A 16,689-nucleotide genomic window follows, 5' to 3' on the forward strand; every position below is an offset into this window, starting at 1 on the left:
TGATTATTTATTATTTTTTCTGCTGTTATTATGGCTTTATAGTTATATATATATTTTTTTTTTATGTATGTACCTTACAAAAAAATATTGCTATACCTTTTCATACACTAATATTTAATTTTCTATTTTATGATAAAGTATCATAACGGTTTTTAAAATGTGTAACTAAACAATTTTTTGAATTTAAAATATAAAGTACTACAATTAAAATTTTTATTTATAGACAATATGATTAACATGTAAGAAGTGAAAAAACTTTCAACATTCTCTCATTACTAATTATAAAATACTTATGTACGGGTTTCTTTGATAGTTTGACATTAGCCAAGTATTAAATGGAACTTTTCTTCTTTTTATAGGGTATTTAGTATTTATAAATTTATAGTGCTCTTTTTACCCCATCACTGACGAAGACAGTGCTTGAAATTGATGCAATAAAATTGTTATTGAGACGATAATTAAGCAAAAAATGTTTCTTATCGAAGTGTCGATGGTCATCGCCTAGCTTGGTAATCTTGTACACATGTAACACAAATAACTAACTTGTTTTCGGTACATTTATACCACTACATAGTTGTCAGTGAAGAAAACTGTTTCTACCGAGTGTTTTACAGGACTTTCATCTTCAACAAGTAAAACATCTGTCACCTAAAAAAAGATATAAGTTATATCACTCCTGTAAATAGTCCAAAAAATAATAAAAAAATATTTAAGATATGTACCTTAATGTTGACGTACGATGTCTTCGACGAAAATGAAACGTTAAGGGGGAAGAAATCGGATGGAGTAGAAGAAGGTGCTGAGAACTCCATTGAACCAGATTTTGCGGTTGCGTCTACTATTGGTAGAGACCATACAAGCGTATTTCGGCGCGCTTCGTGCGTGTATTGTCCATCACATTCGCTTACTATGGGATTGCAGCCAATGGGCAGAGGAATGTTTATTTGTACGTTATTTAGTTCCAGATTAACTTGTTCCAATTCATACTCTATATTGACATCGCAACCACCTTCTCCATTTTCAGAGGGCCAACAGTTTACTGTAACACAATGTTGTAATATAAGATTAAGTAAACGCGTAGATAATAAATTCACTTAGATGATTACAGTTTAATCAAATTATTTTTACTTGAGATAGGTAATGCCGTTTCGTCCTGAGCTTGTAAACGCCACTTTAGAACTCCGACGTCAGTGTTCAATGGGAATGGTTTTGAGGGAATCTTTAGACCTATTTGGCTACGAGATTTGAATAATTCCTTGTCTACGTTGGGATGTGTTTGTAATTGAATTCCTCTTGAATCACTATTTTCTAATTGTACACGAATTTGTCCCCATTTCTCATCGGAGATATGTAGCGTGACCAATCCATGCAGCTCAAAGTGTTGCAAACCACCATCTCTGCCAATTCGTACATTGAGTCGTTCTTCTTGACGTAAATGAACTCTTAAAAGGAAAAAAACAATTTACATAATACATCGAAACCATTACAGAACATCGAAGATACATCAAGCAATTTCTTACGGTTCTGTGTGAATTGTCTGTGGCGCAATAGACGGTTTTGTATCTGACGTTGATAAAGGTGTAGTCACGACATTTTCTCCTTCTTCTTTCAATTGGTCAACAAAAGAATCAACATCACGAGATTTTCCTCCCAATTTCATAGCACCTGGCCCAGCACTGGCTGGTTTCCTTTGAGGACAATGAAAATGATTTTAAAACAGGATTATTGAATATTATTATTGCTATTACTATAATTAACTTATGTAATTACTATAACATTTCTTACTGTGATGGTGTGTATGCAGGTCTAACTGGTTCTGGTACGAAGTTAGCTGTATCTCCTACTACGCTAGGAGTTGGCGTGAAATTGCTACCACTACCAAACGAATTACCAAAGCCAGGATTCTTAACACCACTCTTTTTATTTGCCTCCATTCTTTGCCTCTGCAATTCCTTCGCTTTCTCGCGCATTTTATTTCTAGCTTCTCTTTCCTGAGTCAACCTTACCGCTTGATATATCTTTTCTTCATGCGAATCCATTTCTACAAACGTTCTAATCTGTGCTAAATTCACGTTTTCTCTATAACCAAGGGCAACAATCTCATCGAACGCAAATATCAAATTGAACGCATTCTCAGCTATTTCCAGTTCATCTATCGAATTACAGTATTCTGGAATCTATAAATTGAATTAAATGCCTAACATACGTACATCACCGACATATAATTATTAATTTTATATTTAAAAATATACATACAACTCTTGCAAAGAGTCTCAATGTTTCTAAGTCTTCTAATATATTGCTAGCTTTTGTTGTAATTAATAACATGTACACTTTTTCCAGCGGTTGATAAACGTATCTTACAGATTCTGTTTCTACAAACGTATGCTGTTTACCAGAACTCATTAATTTTGGGAATGCAGCTAGTAAACCTTCGATCCTGGCTTTTGTCATTTCAACAAACTGGCGAGAAATAATGGCTGAAATTTTGTTACATTTATATTAGCATTTAAATCAATCATATATATATATATATAGAGAGAAATATAAATTCTGCTCTATATTCATACTATAGAAATTTATCGGGTCACTCAGAAAATTCCATGGTTTTTTTTTATATCTGCACAAAGTCATCTCAACAATCCTTTGCTATTAAACAAAAGAAGTTTTATGAAAACAGAATTTTTTTGTCATCTTCTAGATTACAACAAATTTCTGCACTACTTAAAGATTATATTTTTGAACCTGTTTCCATGAAAATCCCAGAACTTTCTGGGTGATCTGATAACATTAAACTAATAAATATGCTTTATGCTAATTTAAAGGAAAGTATTTGCAAGTAGTTGCTCTTTGAAATACAACATATTTATGAAGTAGCTCTAACTAATAAACAAATTACTGAAATATCTTAATTAATTTATTATATTATTAAGTAATTCAGTAAACTTCTTTTATGAAATTTTCGGTATGTATTAAAAGACAAGAGCAACAAGTGCAACTATTTCTAATCCGTTCGAACGTGATAAGTGGCATAAAAGTCTATAACTATTTGACAATCAGAGACAGAATCATGTGAACGTGAAGAAATATGAAACACGAAGCAGATATACGTGAAACTGCTGTGTCCACAGGAGAAAGGTATTACTTACTTTTGCCTGCTTTAGTGCAGACCGCTGCGGCGATAAGTACCTAAAATAATAATAAATTATTTCATCGTGTGCAAGATTTTAATCTCTTATTTCATACGCATAATAGTCGTGAGCGGTTGACGGACATCTGTGGCAAGTGCGAAGCCGCGATCTCGCCGAAGAATGGATTTCAATGTTCGCGTAAAGTGACAATGACCTCAATTTAATGATAAATAAGTGCTTACCATTTTGATGAATTATTTCGCTACGTTACAAGTTGCACGATTAACCTAATATAATTTTTATATAAGTCAATCCACCATCCACATCATATATACAAATACGAGTCTGCGAGCAGAGGGCGCATTGTGCTGACGTGTGGCATGACGAAAAACATAACGCCACAAAGTAGATACGACATAGTTTGGAAGGTGTGTAGACATAATTTTTAAACTTTCAGATGAGTAGTTTTCGAACTAATGTATTATGCACATATATTCAGAATAATTGAAACTAATGTTCTTCTAACAGGAATGAAGAAAAATTGAAAATTATTAAATTATACTCTATGCAAGTGTCAAGACGAACGAGAAACCTTCTGTCTTCTGATTGGCTGACAATTCATTGCCAAGACAAAATTCACTATGAACTGAATAAGCAGTAAAATGGTGAGAATGTGAACGACACTTTAGGGAAAAAGAAAAGCGTCCAGGAATAGATTGCATTACAGTATCTCGTAAACAAAGTTGTGGAGTGCATTTTCGCTAAAGCAAAATTACATCCTTCAAAGGGAAACCTCTCATTTCCCGAAAGTAACAATTTTGGGACGCCGTACTGATAAGATGCATTGATTAGGTACATTACATATGTACTACCAGCCAATAACGAGTATTCTGCTTTCGTCGCTCGAATTGTTTTGAAATTCGACTAACCTGTAAAAGAAGCTGCACTTCTACAAATGTCCAATTTTGAATTCTAATTTTTAAATACGTTTTCTGTGACAATGACAGAATCGAATTGTATGTATTTATTATATAATTACAAATTATGAGGATAATTAAAAATTATAGATAGTACGTATTTGTATGTATTATTTGCAGATAATCTGTGTTTACCATTACCGACGAGTCTAACAAAACAAATTAGCACCTGCAAAAATAGTGAACAATATATAATAAATTTTTTACAAAATACATTACCATCCGCAGATACTGATTCTATAGAAGACGGATTGAGAAAGGTATAATTAAATATAATTCTATTAAAATTATAAACTTTCTAGATTAATAAAAAATTTAATTAATAAAATGTTATTTTCATGTGAATGATAATGAATATTTGCTTATGTTTCAGTCTCTCATTCTCATTAAACATAAAGGTAAATGGAACAAGACTAAAAGATGTAGAGGAAAGTTATTAACAAGTAGAAAGCGAATGCAACTTGGGCTACGTAAAGTTGGTTGTAAAAATGATATGAAATATAAGGATTTATTACCGCTGAATCAATTATGGTTAAATTATATGCAACAAATGTTAGGTAGCAAGTTCTTTAGTAATGTACCAGCAGGTCCAACTGATCCGAATTGGGAAAACGTTAATCAGCAATTAATAAAAGCTGATTACCATGGTTCTGAAATATCAGTTGTAGGATCAAGATGCCCTAGTTTAATCGGGTTGAGCGGCATAGTCATTCAAGATACCAAGAGCACTTTTAGAATTTGTGGAAAAGACGATGTTATTCGAAGTACGTATCAACAATGCCCTATTTAAACGCTTACCATATTGTATTATACTACGTGTCCTAATTTACATAAATTTCAGCGATACCAAAGGATGTTGTCCTCTTGAATATTCGAATAAAAAATGTGAATCTAGAATTATTTGGTAAAGATCTTTCTGTAAAGCCCATAGAGAGAGCAATAAAAAAGTTAAAACATGGACGTGTATACGAATTGTAATATGTAAAATAAATGTCTTCCGTATGAATATTATATCATTTATGATAACATTTCTTTTAAATTATTACAATTTAAAAAAGTACAAAAGAATAAAAACTCACCTTCATGTAATATTCGTAAATTAATAAATATGCATTTTATGAAAAAGTATACCCGTAATTTACGTTTATCATATTTATAGTAATGTAATATCCTCTACTTTAAGATGGTAGACTTTTTACTTGAGAGCCTATTAAAATTATTATCATTTCATTTACTAATTAAAAATGTAGAAAGATTACATATATACTAAATAATATTATTTTTTATACAATATAAACGGAAAGTTTTCAAATGTTTTCCATATTAAAGATATGGGAAACTTATGCATCACTGTGCAAAAGAAAGTAAAATTATTATAAAAAAATTCTATTCAAATGGTACCATTATTTATTGAAATAAATTTAATTATGACAATTCACATTTTATACTCATTTTTAATACGGAGATGTTACTTTGACTGTATATATGTATATACGTATAATTAACAGCTAGTTTTTATACGTTTCTTTCCAAATTTGCTAATATTTTATTATAATTCATAATATCCAAACAATAATACAATTACATTACTATTTGTTTTTAGAACAGCATTAAATACACTTTTCAATCTACAATGTTATCCATTACATAATTTCAATGAAGATGAAGTGATTATTAGGAATGTTATAGATTCTCGTTCGCATCATCTAAGTTTAACATTTTCTTTTAGTTCATACAACTAAATTACTGCATTCAATAAATGCCAAACGAAAGTGACTTACGATACATAATAATGCTTATTGTAACGAACACCATTCAAATGTAATTGATAGACTTTAGATGTTTTTACAAAATTAACATAAATTAATTAAATATTTTATAAAACATTAATTTATGTAGAAAATAACGAACTAAAATTCTTTGTTTACGTCTACACTTCTTCCATCTTTTGTAACTAATTTTAATTGCAAATGCGAAAATCACGCGAAGATATTTTATCAAATAAATATAAAACATGAAGCAAGTAATACATATAAATACACAAGACGAGCAAAAATGGGAGAAGGGCATATTAAATTAATTTCACGTAGTAAATATGCAAAATAATTTACATATAAACAAATTGCGTACTAAATTTTTTTTTCGTAACTATAAAACTATGCATTTGCATAAACATCCTTTGTCGTACTAGAACAACTCGATTAATAGTGAATTCAAATTCAATTACTATTGAAAATGTACTGTTACATTAACATTATCATATTATGGTTCCTTAATTTTCAACTTTCGCCTCATATTTATGATTAATGAGCACAATTTACTAAGTGTATACTTCTAGTTTATTTCGAGATGTATAACACAGAAAATTGTTACTCAAAATGTCTTATACAATGAGATAGCTCTTTTAGGAACATTAAATGTAAGACGTGCCAGAAAAAAGACTTCAATTTTCCAACATATCTTTGACATTTATCCTGATCTATTAGAAGAGCATTTTATACACATAATGTAAATTATTTAACGATCAGAAACGTCAACAATACGATTCTGTCATGTTCTACATATGCATTTGAATCGGACCTCTCAACTTGCATTAATACTTGTATTATAATTTCATTATACATTAATACAATGATATAACGAACAATACATTTGAATAGGATACTATACATACATTATATTAACCAAATACAATAAGTAAAAAAGAAACTTCAAATTACATTTCTAAAGACTGAACACGTTAATAATGTAAACAAAATTACAATTAGTTCATAAATCTTAACACCTTCGAACGTTTCCTTACAGGTGTACCATGCTTTAATTTAACATGTAAAAAATTATATAATAATGTTATAAGCCAACATAAACAAGTGCAGTACATATATCGATACATCAATATGACAAAATTGTTAAAAAGTCTGTTCATTCTCGAAGGATTATACAAGTTTTCTGCCTAGTTTGAGTATATAAGAGAACTACCTTCATTATTATTTGTTTTTTTTTTAGTAGAGCATATAACAATGTTACTATTCTATATTTCACATTTTGGCTGCCAAGTCAAAGTACTAAACTTTTATTTATCCATGCCACAGAAACACACACGAATACTAAACTTATATACTGACGGACATACAAACGTATTTTATATCTTCCTATAGTAAAGTTTCTAAATACATTACGTACAGTTCAGACTTCATAGCTTCATTCTTCTTTTTTACTGTTATACTGATGTACTGATATATGACGAATTTTTTCATTTCTTTTGCCAAGTATTTTAGGGCTCATACATTTTACTATGACAACAATTTTTCAATGAATCTAGATAAATAGATTCCTTTTATTACTAGAACTGATGCATCAGAATAATATTTTCACCATGTTCTATAAATTGATACAAACAAACGTCAACTTCAAATATCTGTTTTTTTTTTTAATGGTCATTTATACATAATTAGCCAATTTTTCATTTCTTTCTTTTTTTTTTTAACGAAAAGGAAGCACTTCATAATTTCTTGATATTTATGTAAAGTGAAACTTACGTGTATTTTTAAGACCATTAATTTTATTTTATCCTAAACTAAAAATTTGTCAATACTTAAAACAAAGGCACATACGTATACAATACATTGATAAATCTGTAAAACTGTCATGACTACTTTGCAAGCTAACAAATAAAATTATTAAATTGAACTCGAAATAATCTGAATGTAATACGAATGGCTAAAATGAACTATTGCATATGTATTGGCTTGAAGATCCATATATGACGTGTATTTGCAAAATATTTTTTATACCTTTTCTTTTTGAATAATTTCATTATGTTCCGTCATAACAAACAATGATCCACATGTACTTGATTATTTTAACAGTAAATTAATCATTTTATAAATAATTATCCATAAACTAGAAATTCGCGCTTAAATATTTTGTATTTTATTTCGAATTTATTATTTTTATTATATTACAAACGTTTCACGGCAATGCTTTTTTTTAATGATATTGTTGTAGCATTTAATAATAATTATTATGCACTATTGAAATAATCTTGTTCTACCTATATATTATAGAAAAGTAGATTTTGTTGATCTGTGTTATTTAATCCGTTGCACATTGTATTTCACATACCATAACCTTGATACGCTGCGGCAGCAGTAGCAGGTGCATAAACATTCTGGGGAGGTGCTCCGTAAACACCTTGTGGTGCATAACCAGGTGCCATCATACCTGGTCCTGCTGTTAGCATCAATTGTGGTTCCGCTATACCCATAAAACATCGGCAATATTGTTATTAAATATATGTGAAACATATTGAATTATTACTTATTTAAATTTCGCATATCACGTGACCAATTTTTCACGTATATGTAACTAAATAAGAGTAATACATACGCATGATCATAGGCTTATGTTCTTGATGGTCAGTTTCTTCTATACGCCGACTTTCAGCTTCTTCTAGTTTATCGACCTAAGAAAGTTATGTATGAATTACTGCTCTAACACAAAGTAACGGTAGTATTGTTAACAAGTATTGTAACAGAAAAAGTTACATTATCAATACTTTTTTTACCTTAGATATATATTCTCGTGCAACTTGAATAAGGTATGGCATGGCAAAGTGTAAAATGCGATTTCTCCATGCAAGTTCTAAAATAACATCAGGGTGTAATAAATCGTAACAATGAAATAGGCAAGCTGCGAAACAATCTTTCGATCCCCTTTCTAAGAACCATTCTAGTAATTCTTCTGCAACTTCAGCATTTCGTGATTCTGCTGCGTATTCCATAGCATCTCTGTTTAAAATGATAGAAAAATACGTTTTGAGTAGTACATTAAATTATTTAATAAAAATATACGAAGTATTATAATATTCTGAGGTGATGTACCTAAATAATCGATCTTTCTTGCAAAGTTCCACTGATTGTTTCCATCTATTATTTCCTTTATATAAATATGCAGCAATTCTTCTAAATTCAATTAACTCGTGCTTTTCTAATTGCTGTGCAAGTGCAATATTATCGAAGTTATCAAACGCGTCGATCGACGTTCTAAGACCTTGATAATCTTCTTCATCGATAAGCAGACTATTCAATGCTTCGTTGATTGCTTTATTATTTAAAGCCTGAACGGATCTTAAATATGGTTTTACAAGTTGTAAATGTCCTGTCCTTTTGAAATATGCAACTCCTCTTGTATGATCCATACGGGGAGCGAGTACAAGTAATATGTCATTCAAAAGTAGAGGTTTATATTCAACATAAAACTGTATAGCTTTGTAATATAATTCCACGTTTGCCACTTTAGTGATCACATCTTTGAAATGACCCTCTCTCCAGGCTTCAGTAGGATGTTGCATCATAGCAAGTACTGCATTATCGTACTCTTCATATTTATCATACAAAAATACAAGCTCTGCCCATAAGTGTGCTTGTTCTGCTGCACGAAGTACCTGTAAATACCATTACAGTGCATAAGATGTATAAAGAGCTTCTACTTTTTTCTAAGGTTCACTTTTTACGTTAATGTTGTGATCAACAACGTACCTTTGGTATATTGACGCGCGACCAAAACAATTCAAGATGCTCTCTCATACGTTGAGGCTTATATTTGCTATAAAGTATAGCTAATTCAGTGAACATTCCCATATGCGCCCTTTCAAGTCCTAATGCAGCTTCTAGAAGGTTGATGAGTTCTTCGAAATGTCCTCGATCTTGATAATAATTAATCAAGTCTTCAAGTTCGTCTGCATGTACAACTATGTGCAATCCACACATTTGTGCTAATCTGAATTCCCCGCTGTCAACGCAAGCGAAACAAACTTCTTTCCAAGTACGAGTTGAGTTGGCTTTACGAGCACTATCAACAGCACCTTGAAATTCTTTCAAATGAACAAGTGTAATAGCTAATCGTGCAAAGTTGGACACGTTGTTGTACAGAAGTTTAGCAGCATCATACATTTTGTCATCAAAGCATCTATCGCCAATCTAAGACAGTATAAATTTACACTTATATGCATAAGAGCTTTTAAAAAATAAAGAACATCATTAATTTCTTCAGATAGTTCTAATTTGTGTAAACATAATGCACAAACATCTTACCTTCTGTATATCAGCATGATTAGGCCCAGAGATAAATTCTTCAAGATCTGCAAGCCTGTTGGTTTTGGCATATGCATATATTAATTCACTTTCGATGAAAGATTCGCGTGCTTTTTTGCGAGCCATTTGCAAATAACGCACTAAATCTTCCCAATGAGAAGTTCGATGAGCAGTTTCTACGACGTCTACGTATGCTGATGGATCATCTGCTTTGATGAAACTATCAATGGCTTCTTTAACTAATCCTTGTTGTAATTGTGCTCTGGCTAACTGAGACCACACGGGCGATTCGTTGCACCTATATAAATATATATGTTAATTAGTTTAAAAAAGAATCAGATATAATAAAACGGGACATGTAATACTGCGTTTATCATAATTGGTACCTTACCTTTCCGCAAATTCATAAGCTCTGTCTAGATTATTAACTTGTTCAATTAAGACTTGTATGGCCGATGTATTGACATCGAATTTCTTAAAGATTGCGAAAGCTTCTTCATAGAGTTCATTATTAATAGCAATATTAGCAATGTCGGGAGCATCATAATTATCCAATCGGTTAATATATTCCATAACTCGTGTGCGATCGGCTTTTATAGCTGTCAGAATTAGAAGATTCTGTAAATTGCGGTGATCGCTAAATACGCTGCTGTCAAGTACAATTTTCTCGAGAAGCTCAATTAATTCATTTGGTAAATCAGCGGTCATGAATGCTTTCACAGTGACAGATATATCTTCAGGATCTTGAGTTTCTGATAAAGCTGTTTGTACAACCTATATAAATAAATGTGTCGATTATGGTACATTTTCTATCTGTGATTAACGTAGTTTTAGACAAATTTTCAAAAGTCCATACTTTAAAACATTATTTAAACTAACCTGATCGATTAGTTGCCTTTTGTATGGGTTACTCTCAAGAAGAACCTCTGCCCACAAGTCAGGATCTCTTCGCCTTACCAAATATCTTGCTTCGCTTTTGAATAAGCTATTCTCGTTGCACACGCTTATCAATTCCCGGTCACATTGACCACGTTCGTATGCAATACACGCTAAATGTGGATCACGTTTTTCACAATACTTTCCTACGACTCTGCTGTCGTAAAATTGATTCTCTCTAAACAATAAAAAGTATAATATTAAATTCTTAAATTAAAAATAATATATTTTCACGTATACTTTTTATTAAAATATAATAACATTATTATTCTGTGAACTTACTTAAGGAATCTTTCGGGATTATTGTTACTGTCGATGTATATTTTTGCCAACGCATTATGCGTTGCAGGTTCCACGCAACATTCGTGAATACGAGATTCCAACCATGGAAGTAGAAGCTTCAAACGGTTTCTCTTCTCAACTTCTTCTACAAGTTCATCAGTTGAAAATTGTCCACGTACCACCAGAATTAAATTCTTTATGATATCCTCTGAACAATCAACATCTAACAAGCCACCCACTACAACCGGTAGACGTGACGGATTTACCTGAAAATGGACCAAATTAACGGTGAATAGAAATTTAAAGTAATTAATATAGCTTAAAGACATGTATAAAAAAAAGAAATTATCATTCATACATAATTTGTTAAATCTTATTAAATATAAACTATACTTACTTTCTGAACGTAAATTTCAATATACTTTTGCAAATTATTCCGGTAAAGATATAATACAAGATCATGTACAAAATCAAATCGATCGCAAACAATTATTAAAGGCAACTGATCAGACAACTTTGCTTCTTTAAGGAAGTTTTTCACGCGTTCTGGATTGTAGCAATTGCTCTCTCTACAAATTCGTTCAACTTCTTTAATTTGTCCTGTTTTACAGGCTGCTTGGATATATTTGAAGTGTACTTCTTGATCTTGACTGAAATTAACAATAGATCCCAAAAAGTAGAATAGTCCTTCGTATGATTTAAAGCTCTCAAATAGATCTGAAATAGACATCATAATTATTTGTGTGATCTTATACAATTAAAATAGCGTATAGTTTATGATAAATACCTATTAATGCTTTAGTAGTTAACTGTTCGTGATACTTGGTTGCAATCTGAATACAAATTTGTAAATTTTGTCGTATATTAGCAGTCAGCATTGCCTTCAGACATTCTAAAGAATCTTCAACTGATAATGTTCCAAAAAATCCAACGAGCCAATCGGGAGACAGTAGATGTGTATGAACAACAGCTCTCTTAATGTCATATAAATCGGTGTAATGTTCTAAAGCACGCTGCAATAATCCAGCTTTCTCGCATAATTGCGCGATATGAGCTCTGTCGTAATGAGTAAACATTTGATTTCCCAAAATTGCATCTGCAACTTGAGGAGCGGACATCAAATTCATTTCTAAGAGGCGTGTTTGTAACGCTCCTTCAGTTGGCCAATTGTTTTTGAGAGCATCTAACAAAAATGCTGTGCATTGCTGTACCATGTTTTGTTCCATAAATATGTCCACAATCTATAAATACATAATTATTACAAAAAAAAGTAATATTCTAAATATTATAATTCACAGACACTATAAACACTGCTGCAATACTTACTTGGTTGATGTCTGCTAAAGGCTCTTCATCTTGAACTAACATTTGAGCAAATGCTACACCCTGATCAGGATTAATTCTCATGACATTTCTTAACAAAAATATATAATCAGGAGTGTACGAAACTTTCTTGGCGTACAATACAATTTTTTGAAACTGACCAGTTTCTGCAAAACATTGTATAACTTTATTGGCAACATTAGCTCTCAAATAAACACTAAGAGCTAAAGTGGGATCAGCTTGCTTCACTAAGTCTCCCAATTCCTCACTACACTCCAACTTATCTTCCTTTAACCATTTCTCAAGAAGTTGTTTTCGTCCTTGTAAGAGCACAGGACGACACAATTCTAGAGACTCATATTTATTTAATTGCCCTTGATCCAGAAGTATTCCAAAGTATTGCAATAGAGGTGATGTTTGTCCTTGTGTAGTTGGTACCTAATACATATACACAAATAGTTATTATTTCTCTATTAAAACATTATATACATTAATCCTTGTTTGCCAAATACAGGACCATTTTGACACGTGAACAACAAATACCTGTTGGAATCGTTGAATTGTTTGCGGTGTTCGCAATATTCCTTTGGGAGCATTTGCTGCAACTTTTGCTGCTTCCGCGTACTGGCCATTTTGGAAAAGCATATTAAATTTTCTCACAAATAATTCTTCAGCTCCTGACAAGTTGTTTCTGACTGCCATTCGCAGTGCTAGTTCAGGATTTTGTAGTACCCCATTTATGTATGGAATTATATTTTCTTCATCAACAGAGACTGATAATACTTGACCTTTTCGATTTACTCCAATTATACCACCAGATGCTTCATGTGGAGCAGTGACGAAAATAGTTTCTCCAGATATACGATTCATAAATATGCACGTTGCAGATTCAATATCATACATATGTATATAGCCATATTTTGTTATTAAATATATAACGTCATACTTTGAACTGACTTGCATTGCAACTGGAAAGTCACTTCCAGCTTCTGGTGGGAAAAAAACATCCACTGCTTTCTTTGGAAACAGATGGTTACCAGAAGGTGGTTGACCTACTTCGATAATGTGAAGTTTTGCACCCTGTAGTGTTCTAACAGCAAAACAAAATAAATTACTTGGTTCTGCATTTCCTTCCATTTTAAATTGGGCAAAAGAAGCGGCATGTCCCTCAATTGGCTGAGAACATTTTCTTTCAACAGAATAAAGTTGCATAGCACCAACCACTCTATTATGCTGAGCAGAAATACCAATTAATAAGAGCCATGTCTGTTTTGGATCGGTTCTATAGTTAATTATTTGACAACCATTCAACGAAGTGTGTCTATCAAACATTTTATTCGGAGTTGACTCTCCCTCCATGGACCAATGATAAACTGCTGTCTCTGTTACCAGTGCTAATGTGTTCAATGATATCCATTTCCAGAAGACTACATCTTCTGTCATTGTATGAGCTTTCATTTTCGATTTCATTTCTATGTTAAAAATCTGAAGTGTTTTCATTGCTGTCACAACAAACATAAACATGTATCATTAATCTTCCCATTAAAACCGAATTTTTTGTATTACAAGAATTATAAATATAATTCCAATATCATATTTAGTCACCAAAATTAGGTCTTTTTCAAAGATCATAATTATATAATACAATCGGAATCTATACTTGATCATTATTTATTGATTTTTATTCTTTCAATCACCTAATTCTGAAACATCTATATGTAATACAGTAATGAACATTATTTACCTTTTAAAGCTATGACTTTACTTGCGGGATTCATAATTGCAGAATCTGCAGAAATAGGTCTTCTGATTGGATTAGCAGAATCATTCATATCAATGATGACTACCTGTGCGGTATCACCAACTTTTTCTCTAACGCATATGAATTTATCAGATTCCATAGTGAGTGTATTAAAACTAACATTGTTAGCATTAATTCCCACAGCAGTGAGCTATAAAAAAATATAAAACGTGAACTTAAAAAGGTGTAATATAAAAAATATAACGATATTTAAACATTTATTTTATAAATGTTGTATGTCAAAAAATGTTTAAATTAAGAAAGCTACTGGGATAATGCTATGATAATATTACTTTAATCATCATGTTAATACATCATCATCGAGTTTGATATTACAAATTAGAGCATCAAGGGATATGGTCTATTAATGACATTAAAGTTATCTTTTATCCATTACTCAATACTTTTATTTAGATAAAGAATGTGCTCTACTTTGATTAATATAAATTATAAAAATGGCAGTGCAACATAACCACATATTACTGCTAATTTTAAAAAACCTTATTTATCATCAGCATTAATGCTGGATATTGCAAAATAATGGAAGTTGAATATTCCTAATAATTACGAAAGTTCATTAATCCTTAAAATTTAACAGAAATTACGAATGTAATGATAGGAATGATGTACAAAATTTACTCCTACATATTAATTGTGCAGAAATCAATACATCGTTTAATGTATTGCACGAAAAGTAGTAATCAAAAGCATTTTAATTGAAATACGGTACAATTTGTAGTTTTCTATTACACTGTTTCATTTGTTCAAACATAATTTGTTGCGAACGTAGATCTCTCGCAAAAAAAGAAAAATTAATGTCGTGACATATAGAATAATCTGTGTAGTCTATATTGCATTGAATTATATAGGAAAAGACAATCACTTTAATTAGAAAATTTATGGCATATAAAGACGGAAATAAGGGGCGTATATGCCGAGTAGACGTGGCCCTCATTGATAAAAAAAAAAATCAATTTATTTTTCTTGCCAACTTTCCAATATAGGATGATGCGATGGTCAGTTAACCTCTACACATTCAATCATAAATATCCTAATACGGTTTATTCAAATTTCCGTAACTCAAAAAACATGCGATGATATTATACCTGTCAAAGTAACGTCAATTGGGAAGGTTTTAACGGAACTTCCGTTTGAACGTCGATGTAACGAGCAGTAACGGAAAAAGGAGATGATAGAACGTTGAGAACGTAGAATGAAATTGAAGATGCAAATTGTAAATGCGAAAATCATTGGCGACGTGTCGAAATAATTGATGAACCGGGAATGAAAACGGGTCACCTACCTGAAGATGTTCTTGAAACCTTATGGGTAATAACTGCGTCATTTTTCTGATGTTTTTTATACCTTTCCGAGGTTTTCCAGCCGCTGTTATTTAATTAAGATAATATTGCGGCTGTATACCGTTTCTATGTACAAGTGTTTTGCCCTGTGGTGCGCTTCTCAATCAGAAAACCTCAACCCGACCATCAGCGCACAAAACCAACTGACGGAAAGCGAATGCCGTCACTACTTGCCGCTGACACCCATCATGGCCGCCAACGACCGCCCCTCTATCTAAAAATAGTTCCTCAAGTACAAAAGTGTTCCGATCGATCCTATATCTTGATATTGCCAAATAATTTGAAATAAATTTAAATAGCAACAAGAATGCGAATCATGCAACAAAACGCCCGTCAATTCCTATTAACGTCATCCCGATCAAGCTCATTTAAATATTCATCAGCGTAAGAATACATACAACTCGATTTTCTGGTAAATCTCGTACGTCACCCCTTCCTTTCTCCAATCCTCATCCCCCACTCCTTACTGTGAATGAAATTGCAACGGCGCATAAGTGTATACGTGGTACTTACTCCCGTAGTATGTTTCACACGTGTATACGTTTCAATTAAATCATTTTAATGGTATTTGATTAAAATGTATGCTATACGAGAACCAATTATTCATTCAATATAAGTAAAAATGGAACTTAGGAGACATTCCAGAATCTCATTATCATCTGAAGTGACATTTTAATGTTTGATATTAGCAATATATTAAGTTATTTGGTAGTAATTGTGTAAAACAGAATTCGTGGATGGTAAATGGAGGGATAACGTGCATATATCGGTTATGAAGTATCG

At 31.7% G+C, this 16,689-nt stretch overlaps 3 protein-coding genes across 3 annotated transcripts; 1 reads left to right on the top strand and 2 right to left on the bottom strand.

Annotated features, from left to right (window-relative positions):
* Positions 1 to 199: 199 nt before the first annotated feature.
* Positions 200 to 3,512, bottom strand: Deltacop (coatomer subunit delta). Its single transcript, XM_078185826.1, has 8 exons — positions 3,374 to 3,512; positions 3,150 to 3,189; positions 2,257 to 2,480; positions 1,786 to 2,177; positions 1,521 to 1,688; positions 1,129 to 1,442; positions 723 to 1,039; positions 200 to 648 (listed from the first exon to the last, which is right to left on the bottom strand). The coding sequence occupies exons 1-8, from the start codon at positions 3,374 to 3,376 to the stop codon at positions 559 to 561; spliced, it is 1,548 nt and encodes a 515-aa protein (XP_078041952.1). The 5' UTR covers positions 3,377 to 3,512; the 3' UTR covers positions 200 to 558.
* On the top strand, positions 3,467 to 5,221 carry Pop4 (ribonuclease P/MRP subunit POP4). The gene is made up of 5 exons (XM_078185832.1): positions 3,467 to 3,559; positions 3,660 to 4,147; positions 4,229 to 4,368; positions 4,482 to 4,872; positions 4,950 to 5,221. The coding sequence occupies exons 2-5, from the start codon at positions 4,132 to 4,134 to the stop codon at positions 5,084 to 5,086; spliced, it is 684 nt and encodes a 227-aa protein (XP_078041958.1). The 5' UTR covers positions 3,467 to 3,559; positions 3,660 to 4,131; the 3' UTR covers positions 5,087 to 5,221.
* Positions 5,222 to 6,696: 1,475 nt separating this feature from the next.
* Positions 6,697 to 16,133, bottom strand: Chc (clathrin heavy chain). The gene is made up of 15 exons (XM_078185818.1): positions 15,849 to 16,133; positions 14,489 to 14,696; positions 13,288 to 14,246; positions 12,748 to 13,182; positions 12,209 to 12,662; positions 11,819 to 12,138; positions 11,422 to 11,687; positions 11,083 to 11,317; positions 10,595 to 10,977; positions 10,204 to 10,501; positions 9,649 to 10,089; positions 8,992 to 9,554; positions 8,676 to 8,898; positions 8,498 to 8,573; positions 6,697 to 8,365 (listed from the first exon to the last, which is right to left on the bottom strand). Exons 1-15 carry the CDS (start codon positions 15,888 to 15,890, stop codon positions 8,226 to 8,228), a joined length of 5,043 nt encoding a protein of 1,680 aa, XP_078041944.1. The 5' UTR covers positions 15,891 to 16,133; the 3' UTR covers positions 6,697 to 8,225.
* Between the last annotated feature and the right edge of the window lie 556 nt (positions 16,134 to 16,689).

The sequence above is a fragment of the Augochlora pura genome, chromosome 7 (assembly GCF_028453695.1).
Source record: "Augochlora pura isolate Apur16 chromosome 7, APUR_v2.2.1, whole genome shotgun sequence".
Taxonomy (NCBI): Eukaryota; Metazoa; Arthropoda; class Insecta; order Hymenoptera; family Halictidae; genus Augochlora; species Augochlora pura.

Excerpts from the sequence above, each read along its gene's own strand:
- Deltacop (XM_078185826.1), bottom strand. Across the intron at positions 2,481-3,149 it reads CTGCACTAAAGCAGGCAAAA|CCATTATTTCTCGCCAGTTT; the intron begins GTAAGTAATACC and ends ACAAAATTTCAG. Across the intron at positions 1,689-1,785 it reads CCTGCATACACACCATCACA|GAAACCAGCCAGTGCTGGGC; the intron begins GTAAGAAATGTT and ends TTGTCCTCAAAG.
- Pop4 (XM_078185832.1), top strand. Across the intron at positions 4,369-4,481 it reads TAGAAGACGGATTGAGAAAG|TCTCTCATTCTCATTAAACA; the intron begins GTATAATTAAAT and ends CTTATGTTTCAG. Across the intron at positions 4,873-4,949 it reads AAAAGACGATGTTATTCGAA|CGATACCAAAGGATGTTGTC; the intron begins GTACGTATCAAC and ends CATAAATTTCAG.
- Chc (XM_078185818.1), bottom strand. The coding sequence starts at position 15,890 with ATGACGCAGTTATTACCCATAAGGTTTCAAGAACATCTTCAG. Across the intron at positions 11,318-11,421 it reads AATCCCGAAAGATTCCTTAA|AGAGAATCAATTTTACGACA; the intron begins GTAAGTTCACAG and ends TTTATTGTTTAG. Across the intron at positions 8,366-8,497 it reads ACATAAGCCTATGATCATGC|CGGAACCACAATTGATGCTA; the intron begins GTATGTATTACT and ends TTATGGGTATAG.